The sequence below is a fragment of the Anomaloglossus baeobatrachus genome, chromosome 2, assembly GCF_048569485.1.
Source record: "Anomaloglossus baeobatrachus isolate aAnoBae1 chromosome 2, aAnoBae1.hap1, whole genome shotgun sequence".
Classification (NCBI taxonomy): domain Eukaryota; kingdom Metazoa; phylum Chordata; class Amphibia; order Anura; family Aromobatidae; genus Anomaloglossus; species Anomaloglossus baeobatrachus.
In genome coordinates this window covers 453,365,941-453,389,375 of record NC_134354.1, presented here as the reverse complement: position 1 = coordinate 453,389,375, position 23,435 = coordinate 453,365,941, and the positions used below count along the sequence as shown (strand labels likewise).

Here is a 23,435-nt window from a genome sequence, read left to right as displayed (position 1 = left end):
GCCCCAGTACGGAGTGCCCCCGGTGTGGACTGCCCTCGGTACAGGGTGCCCCAGTACTGAGTGCCCCCCGGTGTGGACTGCCCTCGGTATGGAGTGCCCCAGTACGGAGTGCCCGTTACGGACTGCCCTTGTTACAGAGTGCCCCAGTACTGAGTGCCCCCGGTGTGGACTGCCCTTGGTACGGAGTGCCCCAGTACGGAGTGCCCGTTACGGACTGCCCTTGTTACAGAGTGCCCCAGTACTGAGTGCCCCCGGTGTGGACTGCCCTCGGTACGGAGTGCCCCAGTTACGGACTACCCTCGTTACAGAGTGCCCCAGTACTGAGTGCCCCCGGTGTGGACTGTCCTCGGTACGGAGTGCCCCAGTACGGAGTGCCCATGTTACGGACTACCCTCGTACAGAGTGCCCCAGTACGGAGTGCCCCCGGTGTGGACTGCCCTCGGTACAGGGTGCCCCAGTACTGAGTGCCCCCGGTGTGGACTGCCCTCGGTATGGAGTGCCCCAGTACGGAGTGCCCGTTACGGACTGCCCTTGTTACAGAGTGCCCCAGTACTGAGTGCCCCCGGTGTGGACTGCCCTTGGTACGGAGTGCCCCAGTACGGAGTGCCCGTTACGGACTGCCCTTGTTACAGAGTGCCCCAGTACTGAGTGCCCCCGGTGTGGACTGCCCTCGGTACGGAGTGCCCCAGTACGGAGTGCCCGTTACGGACTGCCCTTGTTACAGAGTGCCCCAGTACTGAGTGCCCCCGGTGTGGACTGCCCTCGGTACGGAGTGCCCCAGTACGGAGTGCCCCTGTTACGGACTACCCTCGTTACAGAGTGCCCCAGTACTGAGTGCCCCCGGTGTGGACTGTCCTCGGTACGGCGTGCCCCAGTACGGAGTGCCCCTGTTACGGACTACCCTCGTTACAGAGTGCCCCAGTACGGAGTGCCCCCGGTGTGGACTGCCCTCGGTACAGGGTGCCCCAGTACTGAGTGCCCCCGGTGTGGACTGCCCTCGGTATGGAGTGCCCCAGTACGGAGTGCCCGTTACGGACTGCCCTTGTTACAGAGTGCCCCAGTACTGAGTGCCCCCGGTGTGGACTGCCCTTGGTACGGAGTGCCCCAGTACGGAGTGCCCGTTACGGACTGCCCTTGTTACAGAGTGCCCCAGTACTGAGTGCCCCCGGTGTGGACTGCCCTCGGTACGGAGTGCCCCAGTTACGGACTACCCTCGTTACAGAGTGCCCCAGTACTGAGTGCCCCCGGTGTGGACTGTCCTCGGTACGGAGTGCCCCAGTACGGAGTGCCCATGTTACGGACTACCCTCGTACAGAGTGCCCCAGTACGGAGTGCCCCCGGTGTGGACTGCCCTCGGTACAGGGTGCCCCAGTACTGAGTGCCCCCGGTGTGGACTGCCCTCGGTATGGAGTGCCCCAGTACGGAGTGCCCGTTACGGACTGCCCTTGTTACAGAGTGCCCCAGTACTGAGTGCCCCCGGTGTGGACTGCCCTTGGTACGGAGTGCCCCAGTACGGAGTGCCCGTTACGGACTGCCCTTGTTAGAGTGCCCCAGTACTGAGTGCCCCCGGTGTGGACTGCCCTCGGTACGGAGTGCCCCAGTACGGAGTGCCCCTGTTACGGACTACCCTCGTTACAGAGTGCCCCAGTACTGAGTGCCCCCGGTGTGGACTGTCCTCGGTACGGAGTGCCCCAGTACGGAGTGCCCCTGTTACGGACTACCCTCGTTACAGAGTGCCCCAGTACGGAGTGCCCCCGGTGTGGACTGCCCTCGGTACAGGGTGCCCCAGTACTGAGTGCCCCCGGTGTGGACTGCCCTCGGTATGGAGTGCCCCAGTACGGAGTGCCCGTTACGGACTGCCCTTGTTACAGAGTGCCCCAGTACTGAGTGCCCCCGGTGTGGACTGCCCTTGGTACGGAGTGCCCCAGTACGGAGTGCCCGTTACCGACTGCCCTTGTTACAGAGTGCCCCAGTACTGAGTGCCCCCGGTGTGGACTGCCCTCGGTACGGAGTGCCCCAGTACGGAGTGCCCCTGTTACGGACTACCCTCGTTACAGAGTGCCCCAGTACTGAGTGCCCCCGGTGTGGACTGTCCTCGGTACGGAGTGCCCCAGTACGGAGTGCCCCTGTTACGGACTACCCTCGTTACAGAGTGCCCCAGTACGGAGTGCCCCCGGTGTGGACTGCCCTCGGTACAGGGTGCCCCAGTACTGAGTGCCCCCGGTGTGGACTGCCCTCGGTATGGAGTGCCCCAGTACGGAGTGCCCGTTACGGACTGCCCTTGTTACAGAGTGCCCCAGTACTGAGTGCCCCCGGTGTGGACTGCCCTTGGTACGGAGTGCCCCAGTACGGAGTGCCCGTTACCGACTGCCCTTGTTACAGAGTGCCCCAGTACTGAGTGCCCCCGGTGTGGACTGCCCTCGGTACGGAGTGCCTTGATATGGAGTACCCCGGGGTGAGAAGTCACTTTCCTCTGGCCAAGATATTTAGATCCTGGATTTAGGGTAGCAAATTGAACTTTGCTCCCAGCTACACCTTGGGGTACGTTAGAAAATGTCAAACGATGCCGCTGGTGCCTATACATTCCCTGGCAAAAAAACCCAAAACAAAATAAATAGATAAGAAACAAAAGCCCTGCTTGTCTATGGCAACATACGTAGTATAGGGGACTCTGGCAAGAGGGGGTGATTCCGGGTTGAAGACTTGTACAACGTGATAGAAATTTTGTTAGAAAAGACAGAATTCATCTTTTTACCAGCAAAAAGGTATATTTCCTAATAACGAGAGTCCACTGAGCCGGGGATATAAAGCTCTGATAGGACATGTTATTGCTGTGCACTGTGTGACCCTGACTTTCAGCCTGCCGTTCACCTCAGCACAGTGCACAGCTCCTCCCCCCATGTCTGTGTATGGTGGGTGGGCTGGCACAGCACGTGTCCTCTGGATCTGACGGGCGGCTGCAGACAGTCAGCGACAGGACTTCATCGTGATGGAGGCGAAAGAGCTGGGTTCAGACATGACGCCGGACAGCCGGCCCTTTTCCAAGAATGCCGACCGTGTACAGACACTGCTCCGCCGCCCCCTGCCACTGCGCTACTGGAAAGAAGTGAGAGAGCAGTGTGCCATGGCCGGGCCTGTGGTAAGAGCCGCACGGCACTGTATACACGCACTGTACGAGCAGGCAGGCAACTACCGGACTCAACTTGTCTCATGGCTCCATATACCAGGGTGGTTAGAGAGAGATGCTGGTACACACACACACACACACACACACATAGACACACACATAGACACACACATAGACACACACACACACATAGACACACACATAGACACACACACACACACACACACACATAGACACACACATAGACACACACACACACATAGACACACACATACACACACACACACACACACACACACACACACACACACACACATAGACAAATACACACACACACACACATACACACACACAAATACACACACACACACACACACACAGACAAATACACACACACACACACACACACATAGACAAATACACACACACACACATAGACAAATACACACACACACACACACACACATAGACAAATACACACACACACATAGACAAATACACACACACATAGACAAATACACACACACATAGACAAATACACACACACACACATAGACAAATACACACACACACACATAGACAAATACACACACACACACAGGCAGACAAATACACACACACAGTGGCGTAACTAGAGTTGGATGGGCCGCGGTGCAAAGTTTAGACCTGGGCCCCCCCTCCACATACACAGACACTTGGGGTAGGGGATAATGACACTGACACTCGGGGTACAGGATAATGACGCTAAGGCTATGTGCGCACTAGAAATGTGAAGTTTCTCAAGAAAATTTCTTGAGAAACTTCTGCCAGTGAAAGATTTCCGGACCTGCGGAAAAAATCCGCACCAAATCCGCATGCGGTTTTGCCGCGGTTTTGCCGCGGATTTGCCGCGGTTTTGCCGCGGATTTACCGCAGGTTTGTCCCTGCAATAAATAATAAAGATAATCGATAGACAGATAATGGATAGAGGGAAAGATGGATAGATGAATAGATGAATAGATAGATAGATAGAGGGATAGATGGATAGATGAATAGATAGATAGATAGAGGGATAGATGGATAGATAGAGGGATAGATGGATAGATAGAGGGATAGATGGATAGATAGAGGGATAGATGGATAGATATATAGATAGAGGGATAGAGGGATAGATGGATAGATATATAGATAGAGGGATAGATGGATAGATATATAGATAGATAGATAGAGGGATAGATAGATAGATGAGAAAAACCTATATAATGTTCCACCTCCCTGCATTTTCTAAGCTGGTACCCTTTAGTGACTTTCATGTGGCACTAAAGGGTGCTTAGCCTTGTATTTAGCCATAAAATAAATAATTAAAAAAAAACGATGTGAGGTCCCCCCATTTTTTTGTAGCCAGCTAGGGTAAAGCAGACGGCTGCAGCCTGCAGACCACCGCTGGCAGCTTCACCTTGGCTGATAATCCAAAACAGTGGGCACCCCACGCTATTATTTTAAATTATATAAATAATTTAAAACAAAAAACGTGCGGTCCCCCCCATATTGGATCACCAGCCAAGGTAAAGCGGACAGCTGGGGTCTGATATTCTCAGACTACGGAGGTCCACTGTTATTGGACACTCCCCAGCCTAAAAATAGCAGGCCGCAGCCGCCCCAGAAGTGGCGCATCCATTGAACATGCCAATCCTGGCGCTTTGCCCCAGCTCATCCCGCGCCCTGGTGCGTTGGCAAACTGGGTAATATATGGGGTTGATGCCAGATGTGTAATGTCACCTGGCATCAAGCCCTGGGGTTGGTGAGGTCAGGCGTCTATCAGATACCCGACATCACCAACCCAGTCAGTAATAATTAAAAAATAGACAACAAAAAAAGTTTTATTTGAAAAAACACTCCCCAAAACATTCCCTCTTTAACCAATTTATTGAAAAGAGCACAATCAATTCCACGTCCGGCGTAATCCAATAAGGGGGGGGCACGGCGATCCATACCATAGTCGCTGTCCCAGTCAATGAAGAACAGAATGTTCCCCATTGGCTGGGAGAGCAATGCAGTGACCTGAGCTAACATCAATAGGTCAGCTCAGGTCACTGCAGGGGATGACGAGCGCTGCCATCAGGAGCATAGATGAGATCATTACCTTCTGTGATCATCTCCTGTACTGCTGACGTCAGCGCTGTCACTGACTTCTATGCCCGCCGCGTTGTCAGAAGTATCGCGAGAGCCCGTGACGTCACCGCTAGTGACAGTCTCGGGCCGCTCGCGAGACGGGCATAGACAGCAGTGACCGCGCTGACGTCAGGAGGCAGGAGATCGTCACAGCAGGTAATGATCTCACCTCCTGACAGCAGCGATCGTCATCCCCTCGGCTCCCAGCACTGCAGGATGTCAGTGTCTGCCTGCGCTGCCGCGTGACAGGCTGCTGACACTGCGGGCAGACACTGATACCCTGCAGTGCAGTGTCAGTGTCTGCCTGTGTCAGTGTCTGCCTGCGCTGCAGCGTGACAGGCTGCTGACACTGCGGGCAGACACTGACACCCTGCAGTGCAGGCAGCCGCGAGGCCGGAGCAGGACACAGACTGCACGGGACAGACCTGGAGGTCGCACGGAAGTGCTTCTGTGCGGCGTCCAGGGAGTGTGACGTCTGTGTTTACTCTGCTCCGCTTCCTCTTCCTGGCATAATGACATCGCTTCCTGCAAAACCGCAGGCAGCGATGAGCATTACCGCAGGTAAATCGCGGCTATACCGGGGGTATACCGCACATCATTTGCTACCTGCGGTATACCCCCGGAATACCGCAGGTACCTGCGGAAATTAATGGACATGCACATTTTCTCAAGAAAGTTTCTCGAGAAAATTTTCTCAAGAAATTTTCTTGAGAAAAATCCGCACAGTGCGCACAGCTATTTTTTTTTCTCATTGAATTTCATGGGAAATGTCTGCACAAAGATTGCAGACATTTCTCAAGAAATTTCCGGGGCAAATCCGCGGGTAAATCCGCGGGAAAAACGGTCTAGTGCGCACATAGCCTAACACTTGGCTCTCACCCACAGCACCCTGAAATCCCTCTATCAGCACCCAGCTTTCCTATGTTCTGATATTTATCTTGTCCTCAGCACCCAGCTTTCCCATATCAGAATATGGGAAAGCTGGGTGCTGAGAGATGTACAGCAGAGCATGGGAAAGCTGGGTGCTGAGAGATGTATATCAGAACATGGGAAAGCTGGGTGCTGAGAGATGTATATCAGAACATGGGAAAGCTGGGTGCTGAGAGATGTATATCAGAACATGGGAAAGCTGGGTGCTGAGAGATGTATATCAGAACATGGGAAAGCTGGGTGCTGAGAGATGTATAGCAGAGCATGGGAAAGTTGGCTGCTGAGGGAAAGAGCCTTTTTCCCTCAGCACAAAACATTTCCATCCCATGCTTGTATCTTTGTCCCCCCTGTATAAAGTTCTCAAAATACTATAACAGCCCCCACATAGCCTTCCAAATAATTGTATAAAGGGTCCCACATAACCCTTCATATATTAGAATGCAGATACATAGCCCTCCATATATTATAATGCACCCCCATAATCCTCCATGTATAAAGTAGCCCTTCAATTATAATGCATTTCCCATAGTTCTCCATGTATTAAAATTCACCCCATAGTTCTCCATATATTATACTGCACCACATAGTCCTCCATGTTTTATAATGCACTTCCATAGTCCGTGTATAAGGTAGCCTCCATAGTCCTCCATATATTATAATGTAGCCCCCATAGTCCTATATGTATTATAACACAACCCCATAAAACTTCAGATGGTATTATGCAGCCCCATACTCCTCCATGCATAAGGCACCCCTATATTCCATGTATAAGGTGTCCCTTCATTTTGTATTATACAGCCCCCCCGACCTCCATTTTAATGCAGCCCTATAGAACTCCAGTATAATGCAGCCTCATAGACCTCTATGTATATTACACCTCTATATTCAATGTATAAGGTGTCTTTCATGTTTATTATGCAGCCTCACCAGGCCTCCATATATAATAATGCAGCCAACCTCTCCAGGCCTCCATGTATAATATAGCAGCCAGCCTCCCAGGCCTCCATGTATAATATAGCAGCCAGCCTCCCAGGCCTCCATGTATAATATAGCAGCCAGCCTCCCCAGGCCTCCATGTATAATATAGCAGCCAGCCTCCCAGGCCTCCATGTATAATAATGCAGCCAGCCTCCCCAGACCTCCATGTATAATAATGCAGCCAGCCTCCCCAGACCTCCATGTATAATAATGCAGCCAGCCTCCCCAGGCCTCCATGTATAATAATGCAGCCAGCCTCCCCAGGCCTCCATGTATAATAATGCAGCCAGCCTCCCCAGGCCTCCATGTATAATAATGCAGCCAGCCTCCCCACGCCTCCATGTATAATAATGCAGCCAGCCTCCCCAGGCCTCCATGTATAATAATGCAGCCAGCCTCCCCAGGCCTCCATGTATAATAATGCAGCCAGCCTCCCCAGGCCTCCATGTATAATAATGCAGCCAGCCTCCCCAGGCCTCCATGTATAATAATGCAGCCAGCCTCCCCAGGCCTCCATGTATAATAATGCAGCCAGCCTCCCCAGGCCTCCATGTATAATAATGCAGCCAGCCTCCCCAGGCCTCCATGTATAATAATGCAGCCAGCCTCCCCAGGCCTCCATGTATAATAATGCTGCCAGCCTCCCCAGGCCTCCATCTATAATAATGCTGCCAGCCTCCCCAGGCCTCCATGTACAGTATCATGCAGCCTCCCCACCCCAGGCCTCCATGTACAGTATCATGCAGCCTCCCCACCCCAGGCCTCCATGTACAGTATCATGCAGCCTCCCCACCCCAGGCCTCCATGTACAGTATCATGCAGCCTCCCCACCCCAGGCCTCCATGTACAGTATCATGCAGCCTCCCCACCCCAGGCCTCCATGTACAGTATCAGGCAGCCTCCCCACCCCAGGCCTCCATGTACAGTATCAGGCAGCCTTCCCACCCCAGGCCTCCATGTACAGTATCAGGCAGCCTTCCCACCCCAGGCCTCCATGTACAGTATCAGGCAGCCTTCCCACCCCAGGCCTCCATGTACAGTATAATGCAGCCTCCCCACTCCAGGCCTCTGACCACCATGTATTCACACATATATATATATATACATATATATATATATATATATATATATATATAAAAAAAAACAAGTACTCACCGCTCTCCTCCTTCCACTGCTGCTCTGTCCTGACGTCTCCTTGTTCCACTGCTGCTGTACTCCCTGCTCTCCTCCTTCCACTGCTGCTCGTCCTCCCCTCTCCTCGTTCTCCCGGTGCTGCGGTCGGCGTCCTCCCTCCCTACGCTCTGTGCACTCAGCACAGCAGTAGTCGCACAGGAGTGACGTCACCGCCCCAAACCGCCCGGTCGCGATGGCGACCGCTGCGACCGCGGTAGTTACACCACTGCACACACACACACACACACACACGCACTTGTAATTATCTTGATCTTTTATATATATATATATATATATATATATATATATATATACTTTATGCTCATATATATATATATATACAGTATATATAGTTAGTATATATGTAACCTTACCATATATATCTAATATATAAAGCTGAGTGTGTGTATGGATGTGTGTATGTGTGTGTATGTGCGGGATTGGCATCTGCACCGTCGCAGCTACAGCCACAAAATTTTGCACACTCACACGTCTGGACCCCGAGAGCGTCATTGGCTATGTTGTGAAGTGAAATTTTAACCCTGCGCGTTCCAATTTACCAATCAATTTTGCCCCTACAGTGCCTACAAGTAGTATTCAACCCCCTGCAGATTTAGCAGGTTTACACATTCGGCATTAACTTGGCATTGTGACATTTGGACTGTAGATCAGCCTGGAAGTGTGAAATGCACTGCAGCAAAAAAGAATATTTCTTTTTTTATTTTGTTTTTTAAATTGTGAAAAGTTTATTCAGAGGGTCATTTATTATTCAACCCCTCAAACCACCAGAATTCTGTTTGGTTCCCCTAAAGTATTAAGAAGTATTTCAGGCACAAAGAACAATGAGCTTCACATGTTTGGATTAATTATCTCTTTTTCCAGCCTTTTCTGATTAATTAAGACCCTCCCCAAACTTGTGAACAGCACTCATACTTGGTCAACATGGGAAAGACAAAGGAGCATTCCAAGGCCATCAGAGACAAGATTGTGGAGGGTCACAAGGCTGGCAAGGGGTACAAAACCCTTTCCAAGGAGTTGGGCCTACCTGTCTCCACTGTTGGGAGCATCATCCGGAAGTGGAAGGCTTATGGAACTACTGTTAGCCTTCCACGGCCTGGACAGCCTTTGAAAGTTTCCACCCGTGCCGAGGCCAGGCTTGTCCAAAGAGTCAAGGCTAACCCAAGGACAACAAGGAAGGAGCTCCGGGAAGATCTCATGGCAGTGGGGACATTGGTTTCAGTCAATACCATAAGTAACGTACTCCACCGCAATGGTCTCCATTCCAGACGAGCCCGTAAGGTACCTTTACTTTCAAAGCGTCATGTCAAGGCTCGTCTACAGTTTGCTCATGATCACTTGGAGGACTCTGAGACAGACTGGTTCAAGGTTCTCTGGTCTGATGAGACCAAGATTGAGATCTTTGGTGCCAACCACACACGTGACGTTTGGAGACTGGATGGCACTGCATACGACCCCAAGAATACCATCCCTACAGTCAAGCATGGTGGTGGCAGCATCATGCTGTGGGGCTGTTTCTCAGCCAAGGGGCCTGGCCATCTGGTCCGCATCCATGGGAAGATGGATAGCACGGCCTACCTGGAGATTTTGGCCAAGAACCTCCGCTCCTCCATCAAGGATCTTAAGATGGGTCGTCATTTCATCTTCCAACAAGACAACGACCCAAAGCACACAGCCAAGAAAACCAAGGCCTGGTTCAAGAGGGAAAAAATCAAGGTGTTGCAGTGGCCTAGTCAGTCTCCTGACCTTAACCCAATTGAAAACTTGTGGAAAGAGCTCAAGATTAATGTACACATGAGACACCCAAAGAACCTAGATAACTTGGAGAAGATCTACATGGAGGAGTGGGCCAAGATAACTCCAGAGACCTGTGCCGGCCTGATCAGGTCTTATAAAAGACGATTATTAGCTGTATTTGCAAACAAGGGTTATTCCACAAAATATTAAACCTAGGGGTTGAATAATAATTGACCCACACTTTTATGTTGAAAATTTTATGTATTAAAATTTAACTGAGCAACATAACTTGTTGGTTTGTAAGATTTATGCATCTGTTAATAAATCCTGCTCTTGTTTGAAGTTTGCAGGCTCTAACTTATTTTCATCTTATCAAACCTGCTAAATCTGCAGGGGGTTGAATACTACTTGTAGGCACTGTATCTACATAATGGGGAAAAAGTGAAACGAAAAGTGTATCCGCACCGTCGCATTTACAATCACGAAACTTTGCACAGACACCTCATGTGACCCAGGGAACGTCGTAGACTATGTTTTGACAGGAAAATTTAACCCCACGCTTTACAGTTACTCTCCAAAAACATGCCTTCATTAAAGTAAATGGAGGATGGAGCTACAGGTTATTAGTAGGAGCTGTGATTGGTTGCTATAGGAACAAAAGACATTCATAGTATAAGAAGCTTATATGTGAGGTAATAAGATGTCGGTGGGGAGACGGATAGAGAGAGACAGACAGGGAAAGAGACAGAGAGATAGAGACAGGGAAAGAGACAGACACAGAGACAAACGGTGAAAGAGACAGACAGAGACAGACGGTGAAAAAGACAGACAGACCTGGAAAGAGACAGACCTGGAAAGAGACAGACCTGGAAAGAGACAGACCTGGAAAGAGACAGACCTGGAAAGAGACAGACCTGGAAAGAGACAGACCTGGAAAGAGACAGACCTGGAAAGAGACAGACAGACATGCAGACAAGGAAGGAGGAGACAGCCAGAGAGACAGACAAAGATAGATTGGGAAAGACACAGACCTTGACAGAGACAGACGGGGAAAGAGACAGAGAAATAGAGACAGACAAAGACAGGCAGACAGGGAAAGAGACAGACAGGAAAAGACACAGACAAAGAAGCGGGGAGACAGATGGGGAAAGAGACAGACCTGGGAAAGAGACAAATGGGGAAAGAAACAGAAAGATAGAGACAGACAAAGAAAGAGACAGAGACAGGCAGACTAGGAAAGAGGCAGACTAGGAAAGAGGCAGACTAGGAAAGAGGCAGACCTGGAAAGAGACAGACAGGGAAAGAGACAGATGTGGAATGAGACAGACGGAGCACATTACTTGGCCAATTTAGTAAAACCTGTGTGGAATATCTGTGGTGTTGAAATATATGTTGTGAAATGCTTCAATTAGCTTAGTTTTTGCCTTTTAATAATTACATTTCTATTTATTTGTTTTGTGTTTTTTGTGTGCAGAATACATTTTTGTTATTACATTCTATTATGTTAACAGCAGTCATTAACCCGGGCGAAGCCGGGTAGTACAGCTAGTGTGTATATCTATATATATATATATATATATATATATATATATATATATATATATATATATATATATATATATATATATATTATTTTTTATATATATATGTATATGTAAAAAAGAAAATAGGCCAGCTCACCATACTTCAGTGTCCATGGAATGATAACCGCATTCTCTTCACACGCAGGGAGAGGGTTGGAGCTTACCACCAATATTGGAAAAAGGAAGTTCTCCAGCACGATAACAGATATATAGCCGTCTTTAGGGTGGTGTCACACACAGCGACGACGATAACGACGTCGCTGCTACGTCACTATTTTCTGTGACGTTGCAGCGACGTCCTGTCGCTGTGTGTGACATCCAGCAACGACCTGGCCCCTGCTGTGAGGTCGCCGGTCGTTGTTGAATGTCCAGCTTCATTTTTTGGTCGTCGCTCTCCCGCTGTGACGCACACATCGCTGTATGTGACTGCGAGAGAGCGACGAAATGAAGCGAGCAGGGAGCAGGAGCCGGCGTCTGGCAGCTGCGGTAAGCTGTAAACATCGGGTAACCAAGGGAAGACCTTTCCCTGGTTACCCGATATTTACCTTCCTTACCAGCATCCGCCGCCCTCGCTGCCAGTGCCGGCTCCTGCTCTCTGCACATGTAGCTGCAGTACACATCGGGTAATTAACCCAATGTGTACTGTAGCTAGGAGTGCAGGGAGCCGCGCTAAGCAGTGTGCGCGGCTCCCTGCTCTCTGCACATGTAGCACAGCGACGCGTGTCGTTATGATCGCTGCTGCTTCTGCTGTGTTTGACAGCTAAGCAGCGATCATAACAGCGACTTACAAGGTCGCTCTTATGTCACAGAAAATGGTGACGTAACAGCGACGTCGCTGTCGCTATGTGTGAACCCAGCTTTAAAATCCAAATCTTTATTCAAATGGTTAAAAGTCAATGAGACATACACTTGTCCAAATATAGCAGTGAGTTCACATAGGGACTACATGTTTCAGCACAAGACTGCCTTCATCCAGGTCCACCCTGTGTATATATAAATATATGTATGTACAGTGCCTTGCGAACGTATTCTGCCCCCTTGAATTTTTCAACCTTTTCCCACATTTCAGGCTTCAAACATAAAGATAAAAATTTTAATGTTATGGTGAAGAATCAACAAGTGGGACACAATTGTGAAGTAGAACAAAATGTATTGCTTATTTTAAACTTTTTAAAAAAATAAATAACTGAAAAGTTGGGAGTCCAATAATATTAATCCCCTTTAAGTTAATACTTTGTAGCGCCACCTTTTGCTGCGATTACAGTTACAAGTCGCTTGGGGTATGTGTCTATCAGTTTTGTACATCGAGAGACTGAAATTCTTGCCCATTCTTCCTTTGCAAATAGCTGGAGCTGAGTGAGGTTGGATGGAGAGCGTTTGTGAACAGCAGTTTTCAGCTCTTTCCACAGATTCTCGATTGAATTTTGCTTTATGTTTGGGATCATTGTCTTCTTGGAAGACAAATCTCCGTCCCAGTCTCAGGTCTATTGCAGACTCCCAACAGGTTTTCTTCAAGAATGGTCCTGTGTTTTGCTCCATCCATCTTCCCAACAATTTTAACCATCTTCCCTGTCCCTGCTGAAGAAAAGCAGGCCCAAACCATAATGCTACCCCCACCATGTTTGACAGTGGGGATGGTGTGTTCAGGGTGATGAGCTGTGTTGCTTTTACGCAAAACATATCGTTTGGCATTGTGTCAAAATAGTTCATTTTTTGTTTCATCTGACCAGAGCACCTTCTTCCACATGTTTGGTGTGTCTCCCAGGTGGCTTGTGGAAAACTTTAAACAACACTTTTTATGGATATCTTTGAGAAATGGCTTTCTCCTTGCCACTCTTCCATAAAGGCCAAATCTGGCCTCTGCAGTGTACGACTGATTGTTGTCCTATGGACAGACTCTCCCACCTCAGCTTTAGATCTCTGCAGTTCATCCAGAGTAATCATGGGCCTCTTGGCTGCATCTCTGATCAGTCTTCTCCTTGTTTGAGATGAAAGTTTGGATGGACGGCCGGGTCTTGGTAGATTTGCAGTGGTATGATACTCCTTCCATTTCAATATAATCACTTGCACAGTGCTCCTTGGGATATTTAAAGCTTTGGAAATCTTTTTGTCTTGAGACCGTGAAGAAGGCGGCTTCCTTACCGCCGAAACGCGTAGTCTGATCAGCATGTATCCTGCACTTTACTAAATGAGCTCTGGAATTTTTAAACTTGTTCAATAAAATAGGATTTTAGCACTATCATCTGAAGTCTTCTTACCTGCTGGAACTACCCACAAGATTATATATATATAATATATATATATATATATATATATATATATATACAGCACAGACCAAACGTTTGGACACATTCTCATCTCTAGAACTACTGTTAAGAGGAGACTTTGTGCAGCAGGCCTTTACGGTAAAATAGCTGCTAGGAAACCACTGCTAAGGACAGGCAACAAGCAGAAGAGACTCGTTTGGGCTAAAGAACACAGGGAATGGACATTAGACCAGTGGAAATCAGTGCTTTGGTTTGATGAGTCCAAATTTGAGATCTTTGGATCCAACCACAGTGTCTTTGTAGAAAAGGTGATCGGATGGACTCTACATGCCTGGTTCCCACCATGAAGCATGGAGGAGGAGGTGTGATGGTGTGCGGGTGCTTTGCTGGTGACACTGTTGGGGATTTATTCAAAATTGAAGGCATACAGAACCAGCATGGCTACCACAGCATCTTGCAGTGGCATGCTATTCCATCCGGTTTGCGTTTAGTTGAACCATCATTTATTTTTCAACAGGACAATGACCCCAAACACACCTCCAGGCTGTGTAAGGGCTATTTGACTAAGAAGGAGAGTGATGGGGTGCTAAGCCAGATGACCTGGTCTACACAGTCACCAGACCTGATCCCAATCGAGATGGTTTGGGGTGAGCTGGACCGCAGAGTGAAGGCAAAAGGGCCAACAAGTGCTAAGCATCTCTGGGAACTCCTTCGAGACTGTTGAAAGACCATTTCTGGTGACTACCTCTTGAAGCTCATCAAGAGAATGCCAAGAGTGTGCAAAGCAGTAATCAAAGCAAAAGGTGACTACTTTAAAGAACCTAGAATATAAGACATATTTTCAGTTGTTTCACACTTTTTTAAGTATTTCATTCCACATGTTTTACTTCATACTTTTGATGCCTTCAATGAGAATCTACAATTATCAGAGTTATGAAAATAAAGAAAACTCATTGAATGAGAAGGTGTGTCCAAACTTGTGGCCTGTACTGTATGTGTTATATATATATATATATATATATATATATATATATATATATATATATATATATATATATATATTATAAAGCTGAGTGTATGTATGTATGTATGTATGTATGTCCGCTAAAGAAATCCGCACCGTCGCATGTAGAATCACAAAATTTTGCACAGACACCCTATTTGAAACAGGGAACATCGTACACTATGTTTTGAGGGCAAATTTTAACCCCGCTCTTTACAGTTATTCGCCAAAATACATGCCTACATTAAAGTCAATGTAGCTGGGAGCCACAATGCAGCTAGAACTTCAGAAGAATGTTGGTGTGTCACAATGCGCAGCCATGTCCTTGAATGGAATGTGCGCGTGTCAAAATGCAGACAGACAGACAGAGACAAAGAGACTGACAGACAGAGACAGACGGGGAGAGAGACAGACGGGGAGAGAGACAGACGGGGAGAGAGACAGACGGGGAGAGAGACAGACACACAGACAGGGAGCGAGAGAGACTGGGAGAGAGGCAGCTACTATCCCGGGCAACGCCGAGTACCACGGCTAATATATATATATATATACATATATAAAATATATATATATATATATATATATGGTAAAACATTTCCTTGCCTCTTTTTTTTTTTAAAAAAAATAAGTTTTACCTCATAGAACTAATTATTTGCGATCCCATGCTGTAATGTTTGTATAGTCTTTTATTTCCTCCCCGAATCGGATGTGGTATGATCAGACCATGTCCCCTTATGATCAGACACATCCATTACACAGTACATAGCAGGGACACATATAAAATTATCTCAGCACAGAAACATTTTTTTTAAACACCTCCAATGGTGGAACTTATTATTATTCCAAGATATGTTGAGTAAAATGAACTTCATTCGTGGGACAATCCCTTTAACGTGAACGGTTGCATTTTTCCAATCCTGTCTATCTTGGATTGAATTTCATGATTCTTACAGAGACAAAACGCTCATTATTTCTTAATTTTGTTTCCCCATTAAAAATAAATATGGGGTCCTCATATTAGTACCAATGTTTGCATCTACATATACAGAGTTAAATGAGATATATTTCCTTTTTTATATAAAGACTTTGTGTGAATGAGGCCTTATTAAGCTTTTTATTTTGCTTTTATTGATTTTATAGTGTAGTACTAGAGAAAATGTTTTTTTTTTTGACATTGCAGTCTAATAACCATTGCGGGTCATGTAGCTGTAAGCCACTCTTCCTTTCCCGCACTGTATACTACCTTAGCTGTGTGAATCACCTGTATAAAGGTCACATAGATTGCTCAATAACATTGCCCTGTCATTTTCAAGGATGATAGATAAAATATGCAGGAAATTTTTAGATTACCAGTAGGTTACAGTAATAAAGTATGGAAAGTGTATGTCCATGTGTTATATAACCTGCAATGTAAGAATCATTGCTCAAGGCCATTAAACTTTCAATCAGACTGTGATAAAAAAAAAAGGAATAAAAGGAACTTTATTAAGATGCAAGAGAACAATGGGAACCAGATGTGTTTTTTAACTAGGGCAAAATGCATAACACGAGTAGATAGCCCGTCACCGGACGGTGATTGTAATATGGAATGCATCCACTTAAAGAGAACCGGTCAGTATGATTTTGTAATGTAAGACAGGGCTGTGAATACATTTGGTGAAGAAATCCTTTTTCGGTCTTCTTTAATCAATATTTGACATAAAGTTTCTAATTAGGTTTTGGTGCACAGGGGCTGGACTGTACATTGGGTCTAACCCTGTCTGTGATTTCCTGCCCCTACAGTCACCATATAATTTACTGTTTTATATATAGTTTATAAAAAAGCAGCAAATCATATATTCTACATCGAGCTTGGAAGGATTCAACTAGTTTGTTTTTAACCCGTTCCCGATTGTCAACTGTAAATAAAACGTCGCCTTGTGCAGCGCCAATGTTAGTTTACAGTCGATGGTCAGGCTGGGATCTGGACCCCCAGAGTACTGCAGATGTCGGGATTCTGGTGCAGAATGCCAGTGCAACCGTCAACATATTGTTTTATAAAAGAGGAAATAAAAAATACCAAAGTAGTTATTTAATTGCCGTATTTTTCGGACTATAAGACACACTTTTTTCTCCCCAAATGTTGGGGCAAAGTGGGGGGTCCGTCTTATGGTCTGAATGTGGCTGCGGGGAATGTGGGTGCTACGGTGGAGCGGGTCATCGGGGGCACGAGCAGGCTGTAGCAGCCTGCCGTGACCACGTGGACCCGCTCATTTAATATGCACGCCCATCCCCCGCCCATCATTCCTCAGCACTAAAGCCGGTGCTAACAGGTCGGCGGGATGATGGGCGGGGGATAAACAGCCGGCCCGCATGATCACCCCTGGCAACTACGGCCTGGAGTGATCATGTGCGGCTGTATTCACTGCTCCCCGAGTATCATCATCAGCGCGGGGAGCAGTGAATCAGTGTACAGTACTCACCGTTCCCCTGCAGCATCGCTCGTCGTCCCGTCTGTGTCAGCGCCGCTGAGTGGAGCCGTCCCCGTTACCCTGCTACATCGCGATCATCTCCTGTGTCTGTGGCGGCGGCTGGGTGGAGACTAGCGGCGTGCATAGCGATGACGTCATCGCTGTGCGCACGTGTCCACACGCAGCCGCCGGCACAGACACAGGAGATGATCGCGATGCAGCAGGGTAAAGGGGACGGCTCCACTCAGCGGCGCTGCCGCTGACACAGACGGGAGGAGGAGCGATGCTGCAGGGAGTGAGGTGAGGTAAGGTGAGTATGAACGTTTTTTTTTTTTTATGTGCCACAGGATGCGGCCATACACCAGGATGGGGGTATATTATGAGCAGGATGGGGGTATATTATGAGCAGGATGGGGGTATATTATGAGCAGGATGGGGTCATATGAGCATGATGGGGTCATATGAGCATGATGAGGTCATATGAGCAGGATGAGGTCATATGAGCAGGATGGGGGTATATAGCTGGATGGGGCCATATGTCATGATGGGTTATATAGCAGGATGCGGCCATATGCCAGTATATAGCAGGATGCGGCCATATAGCAGGATGACGGTATATAGCAGGATGAGGGACATATACTGTATATACAAGGCAGGAGGATCATTACCAGGATGCGGCACCTTAGAGAATTTGGGGACATTAGCCCTATAACAGTGTCAGCAGTAGATCCACGCCCCATAACAGTGTGTCATGACCACATTTTTTGCTTAAAATTTTATTTTCCTATTTTCCTCCTCTAAAACCAGGGTGCGTCTTATAGTCCGGTGCGTCTTATAGTCCGAAAAATACGGTACTATACATGAGCCGTTTATGAAGAAGTCAGAGTTTCACTTTCTGACTCCACAGCCCTGCTACTGAAACTAATGCTGCTACCCATTCATCCGTCGCCCATTGAATCCATGCTCCATTGAGGATCTTTGATCTGATTACTGCCATACCAAATTATGTTACATTACTGACCGGTAAACTTTCTTGATACTTTGCACACCATCAGGAATGCACTTGTGCCAGGTCATATATGTCAGTGACATGGGAAGAGGAGGTACTCCACTAGAAACTTGATAAAGTATTAATACATATCAATATTATACATCATACTCATAATGATTTTTCTTATTTTTTTTCTAGTTCCTCTCACAAATAATGGTATTCCTAATTAACATTGCGAGTTCCATATTCTGTGGTCATTTGGGCAAGATTGAACTAGATGCTGTAACACTCGCTGTTGCGGTAAGTATTATTAATATAGCTTATTGGGTCGTTCCAGTATTACTTTTTAATCTGGTCTATGAAGAGATGCAACTGCGGGCCGTTAGGTTAGATGCCCTGCAAGTTTTGTAAACTGGTTTTGTTGTCGTAAGACCTATATAAGATACCTAGTCTGCATGTGAATATCCGGGCACTGTAGGAAACAGGAATGAAAATTGTTAATGGTTTAATGTAAAAGTGTTGTCCTATTTTAGCATGCATTGTGCTTGATAACAATGTTGCAAGTTACTCCTTTGTCATGCTATTGGTGGAGCCAAGAAAGTGTTATTGCTATAAAATATAGTAAATATGTGCCCATGGATAGCAGATTTATGATTATTTGTAATTATACAATGTATCATTTAAAGGGGGATGTCCACTACCTTGAAACCCTTTTTTTAACTCTAGAAGTCCCAGGAATTTCGAGCTCCATAGGGTTCCAATGGTAGAAATGTTAAATGACCCCTCTCTGGGACTTCTAGTGTTAAAAGAAGTAGCCACCCTTGTAAAATAACAACATTTCTCACTTCCCGCACCTGTGCTGTTTCAGCGTTGTTGGTGCCATCTAAGCCCTTAAGGCTACATGTGAACCTGCGTTTTTTTGTCGCGTTTTTGCCGCGTTTTTTGGTGCAGTTTTGTTGTCAGAACTTTCTGACATCTGACTTCCCAGCAAAGTCTATGAGAAGTCAGATTTGCTGTGCGCACATTGCAGTTTATTTGTCAGCGTTTTTTTTTTTGTCAAACGTTTGTGGTAAAAAGATGCAGCATGTTCATTCTTTCTTGCGTTTTTGTCAACATTTGTCAGCCATTGAAATCAATGAGGGCATCAAAACGCAAGGAAAAATGCATGCTATCAAATTGGTTTGGCATGCATTTTACCTGCGATTTTGTCAACAAAAACGCAGCTCACCAACTTAGTTCCAGAATGACAAAATCAATGCTGGAGTGATTTTGACATGCTGGTATCCGTGTGTTGTGTCGGTGCCTGTGTCAGTGAGGTGCCCGTGTCAATGTCGGTGCTGTGTCAGTGTCAGTGTGGTGTCTGTTTCTCGGTCTCTCTTGCGCTGTCTCTCTCTTTCTCCCCAAGCAGTACATACTCACTGATCACCGGCTGCCACACTACTCCCCCGACTCTCATCTTCTTCCCGACCCGCTCATTAGCCTCATACACATTGACTCCTACCTCATCTGTGATTGGTTGCAGTCAGATGAGCCCCCATGCTGAGTGACAGCTGTCTGACTGCAACCAATTACAGCCGCCAGTGAGCGTGTCTAAATCATACAGCACTGAAGAGAGTCTCTCTATCAGCGGTGGAGGACTCGAGCTGTGACAGCAAACACCTGAGTGACGGCACCACTGTTTGCACGGCTCACTTCAGTCACTTGGGTGGTTTGCTGTGACAGCTGGAGGATCCCCTCTATTTTTCATAACCAGCCAAGGTACAGCAGAGATCTGATGGTTGCAGCCTGCAGCTGCTGCTGTTCCTCTGCTGGATATGAAAAATTAGGGCGACCCCATGTTGTTTTTTTTACCCCAAAAAAATAAAAAAAAAAAAAAGCTAACCAAGCTGGCTATCCCTCTATCAAGCTATTCTGTTATTTCTTTCTATGTATTCTTTTTGTTCTTTTTTATTATCTAATCTATATGCTCTTATTATCTATCTATTCATTTAGCTATTCTTTCTATTTTTTCTATCTATCATCTATTCTAGCTATCTATCCATTATCCTTTCTTGTCATATTTTGGTTCTCCTTCTCCTTTAAAAAAACGCAATGACAAAAACGCACCCAAAACGCACCAAAAACGCACCTACATTACAAGCGGTTTTTGGGACATTTCCAGGCTCTCTCTGACAAGGTAGAAATATATGAATAACCTGGTCCATATTCATAATTCATATATGAAAGGTCACCAACACACGTACAAATTCCTACAAAAGACCTCCATATTTCTCTTAATTGTCATAAATATGATATCAACCATTATAAATTATTAAGAATGTTCTTTATTCCATACAAAATTTTATCAAAATATTACAAAGATGGAAACAGGACAGAGTAAGGTACAGAATCGTGCACATATATAAAAACTCCAATGAAGCAGGGAGGTGTGTATGAAACCCAGAGTCCAAGTAACATATATCACAATAATCATCACATGCCTTCATACAAAAATGTGAATAGACATATCAAGATGCAAGCATATTTAGTCATAAGAAAAGGCAATCGTCAGTGAATTATATCAAATTGGCTAACCAATCGTTATCAATGTCACCAATTGTAAGTATAAACAATACACAGACAATAAAGCCACTCAAGTGACTAAGAAAATATCAGCTTGTATACTGCCTAGTAACAGACCCTCAGGATGCCAGAGCCTGTCATACATGAAAGAAGGCAGAGCACCCAGGAATGGTACAGGTTAATAACCTACCCAGGTGACCGCTCGGACACCGAGCGCATACACACCGCCCTGCACCTCGACGCGTTTCGCAACCGCTTCGTCGTGAGGTGCAGGTGTGATGTGTACGGCTGCTTATAACCCCAGCAGGTCAGACTTACCGTCCTATGGCGGCGCGCTGCGGTGAACCGATGCCCATCCTCCACCGCGTTCGGCATCCCGGAACCCATCGTGCGCATGCGCACACACTGAGCTTCCAATAGGTCGCCAAACAGAGAGGAGGAGGGGGGATCAGATCACCGCGCGCGCACACGACAGAGGCCATGAGCGCCATTTTTAAAAAGGGTTACAGGAAGGGCATACAAATGATTGCTGCAGTAATATTAAACATATAACCAAATGTCATTTATATTGAATCCATGGGATCAGTTTGTTCAATTCGAGGAGTCCTCAAATCAGATGAATTCAACTTCTATGCAGCAGATCACTAGTTAGATCTCTTATATGGAATAGGTATCCAGGACATATAAGCAGCCATATCTAAAAAAATATATAAAAAAATTGCATAATTAAAATATGGTAAATGGCAGGCAGCCAGAGATGCAACCACCCATTAAAAGTACAGTACCATGAGCCAAGCTAAGATATTAGATCAAGAAGGGCTTATAACTAATAGCATCATTTAACACTAGAACTACTGAGGTGGTCATTTTGACTACTTTGCACTATGTATTTCTATATAGGTGTCACGAGTCCAGTAGTTCTAGTGTTAATCCCTTAGGTTTAGCATAAATAGCACTGAAGAGAGTCTCTCTATCAGCGGTGGAGGACTCGAGCTGTGACAGCAAACACCTGAGTGACGGCACCACTGTTTGCACGGCTCACTTCAGTCACTTGGGTGGTTTGCTGTGACAGCTGGAGGATCCCCTCTATTTTTCATAACCAGCCAAGGTACAACAGAGATCTGATGGTTGCAGCCTGCAGCTGCTGCTGTTCCTGTGCTGGATATGAAAAATTAGGGCGACCCCATGTTGTTTTTTTTACCCCAAAAAAATAAAAAAAAAAAAAAAGCTAACCAAGCTGGCTATCCCTCTATCAAGCTATTCTGTTATTTCTTTCTATGTATTCTTTTTGTTCTTTTTTATTATCTAATCTATATGCTCTTATTATCTATCTATCCATTTAGCTATTCTTTCTATTTTTTCTATCTATCATCTATTCTAGCTATCTATCCATTATCCTTTCTTGTCATATTTTGGTTCTCCTTCTCCTTTAAAAAAACGCAATGACAAAAATGCACCAAAAACGCACCCAAAACGCACCAAAAACGCACCTACATTACAAGCGTTTTTTGGGACATTTCCAGGCTCTCTCTGACCAGGTACAGTTTTGGACACCCGTCACACGGACTTACCTGCCCTGCGACGTCGCTCTTTCTAAGGGGGCGGTTCGTGCGGCGTCACATGGCAGGCGTCCAATAGAAGCGGAGGGGCGGAGATGAGCGGGACGTAACATGCCGCCCACCTCCTTCCTTCCGCATTGCTCGTGGAGGCAGGTAAGGAGATGTTCATCGCTCCTGCGGTGTCACACACAGCGACGTGTGGTGCCGCAGGAACGAGGAACAACATCGCTAATAAACAGAGAACGATTTTTGGTTTCAGGACGACATCTCCGCGGCAAACTATTTTGACCGCTTTTGCGATCGTTTAAGGTCGCTCGTACTTGTCACACACTGCGATATCGTTAGTGACACCGGATGTGCGTCACAAACACCGTGACCCTGAGAATAATTCATTAACGATATCACAGCGTATAAAGCCCCTTAATACTCAGCTCTCGGTAAGTAAAGTATAACTGTTTAGATTTAGAATTGAGCCGGAGGTATGCCAGCTTGAATTGCTACTGCCAGTCACAGCCATTTAGACTTGAAGCGGCTCACCCATGCTGCTCAGTATCTGTCCCAGGAATCTGAAGCACTGATTTTTAAAAGATTATTGTTCAAAGCCGGCAGACATAAAACCTTGGCATAGTTTTTACTGACAGACCAACAAGTTTAACATATAATGGCTTCTACATAGCATGTATTCCCAGTTCACAGCTAAAATTGACAAAGTTTCCCCACAGACTACTGAATTGTAATAGGCCCTGAAACAGCCTGTTGACCCTCACAGTTATCATTGCTTGAGATCCACCATACAGCACCCTATTAAAACAGAAATGGGCCACGGAACTCCATCCAACAGAGTGCACAAAAACCAGAAGTGACAGGTGCCTGACTTGTTGAGGTTCTGACTTTTTTGCTTGTTTT

General features: G+C 46.5%; 1 protein-coding gene across 3 annotated transcripts in view; it reads left to right on the top strand.

Moving 5' to 3' along the window:
* Positions 1-2,916: 2,916 nt before the first annotated feature.
* LOC142291637 (multidrug and toxin extrusion protein 2-like) overlaps positions 2,917-23,435 on the top strand; it is a 175,442-nt gene continuing 154,923 nt past the window's right edge. For 2 of the 3 annotated variants that reach the window (XM_075336307.1, XM_075336306.1), the window contains exons 1-2: positions 2,917-3,139; positions 18,607-18,708. In XM_075336307.1, coding sequence (XP_075192422.1) covers positions 2,990-3,139; positions 18,607-18,708 — 252 coding nt within the window. In that variant the 5' untranslated portion in view covers positions 2,917-2,989. The remainder of the gene's footprint in view (positions 3,140-18,606; positions 18,709-23,435) is intronic. The other variant, XM_075336308.1, reaches the window with a different exon arrangement.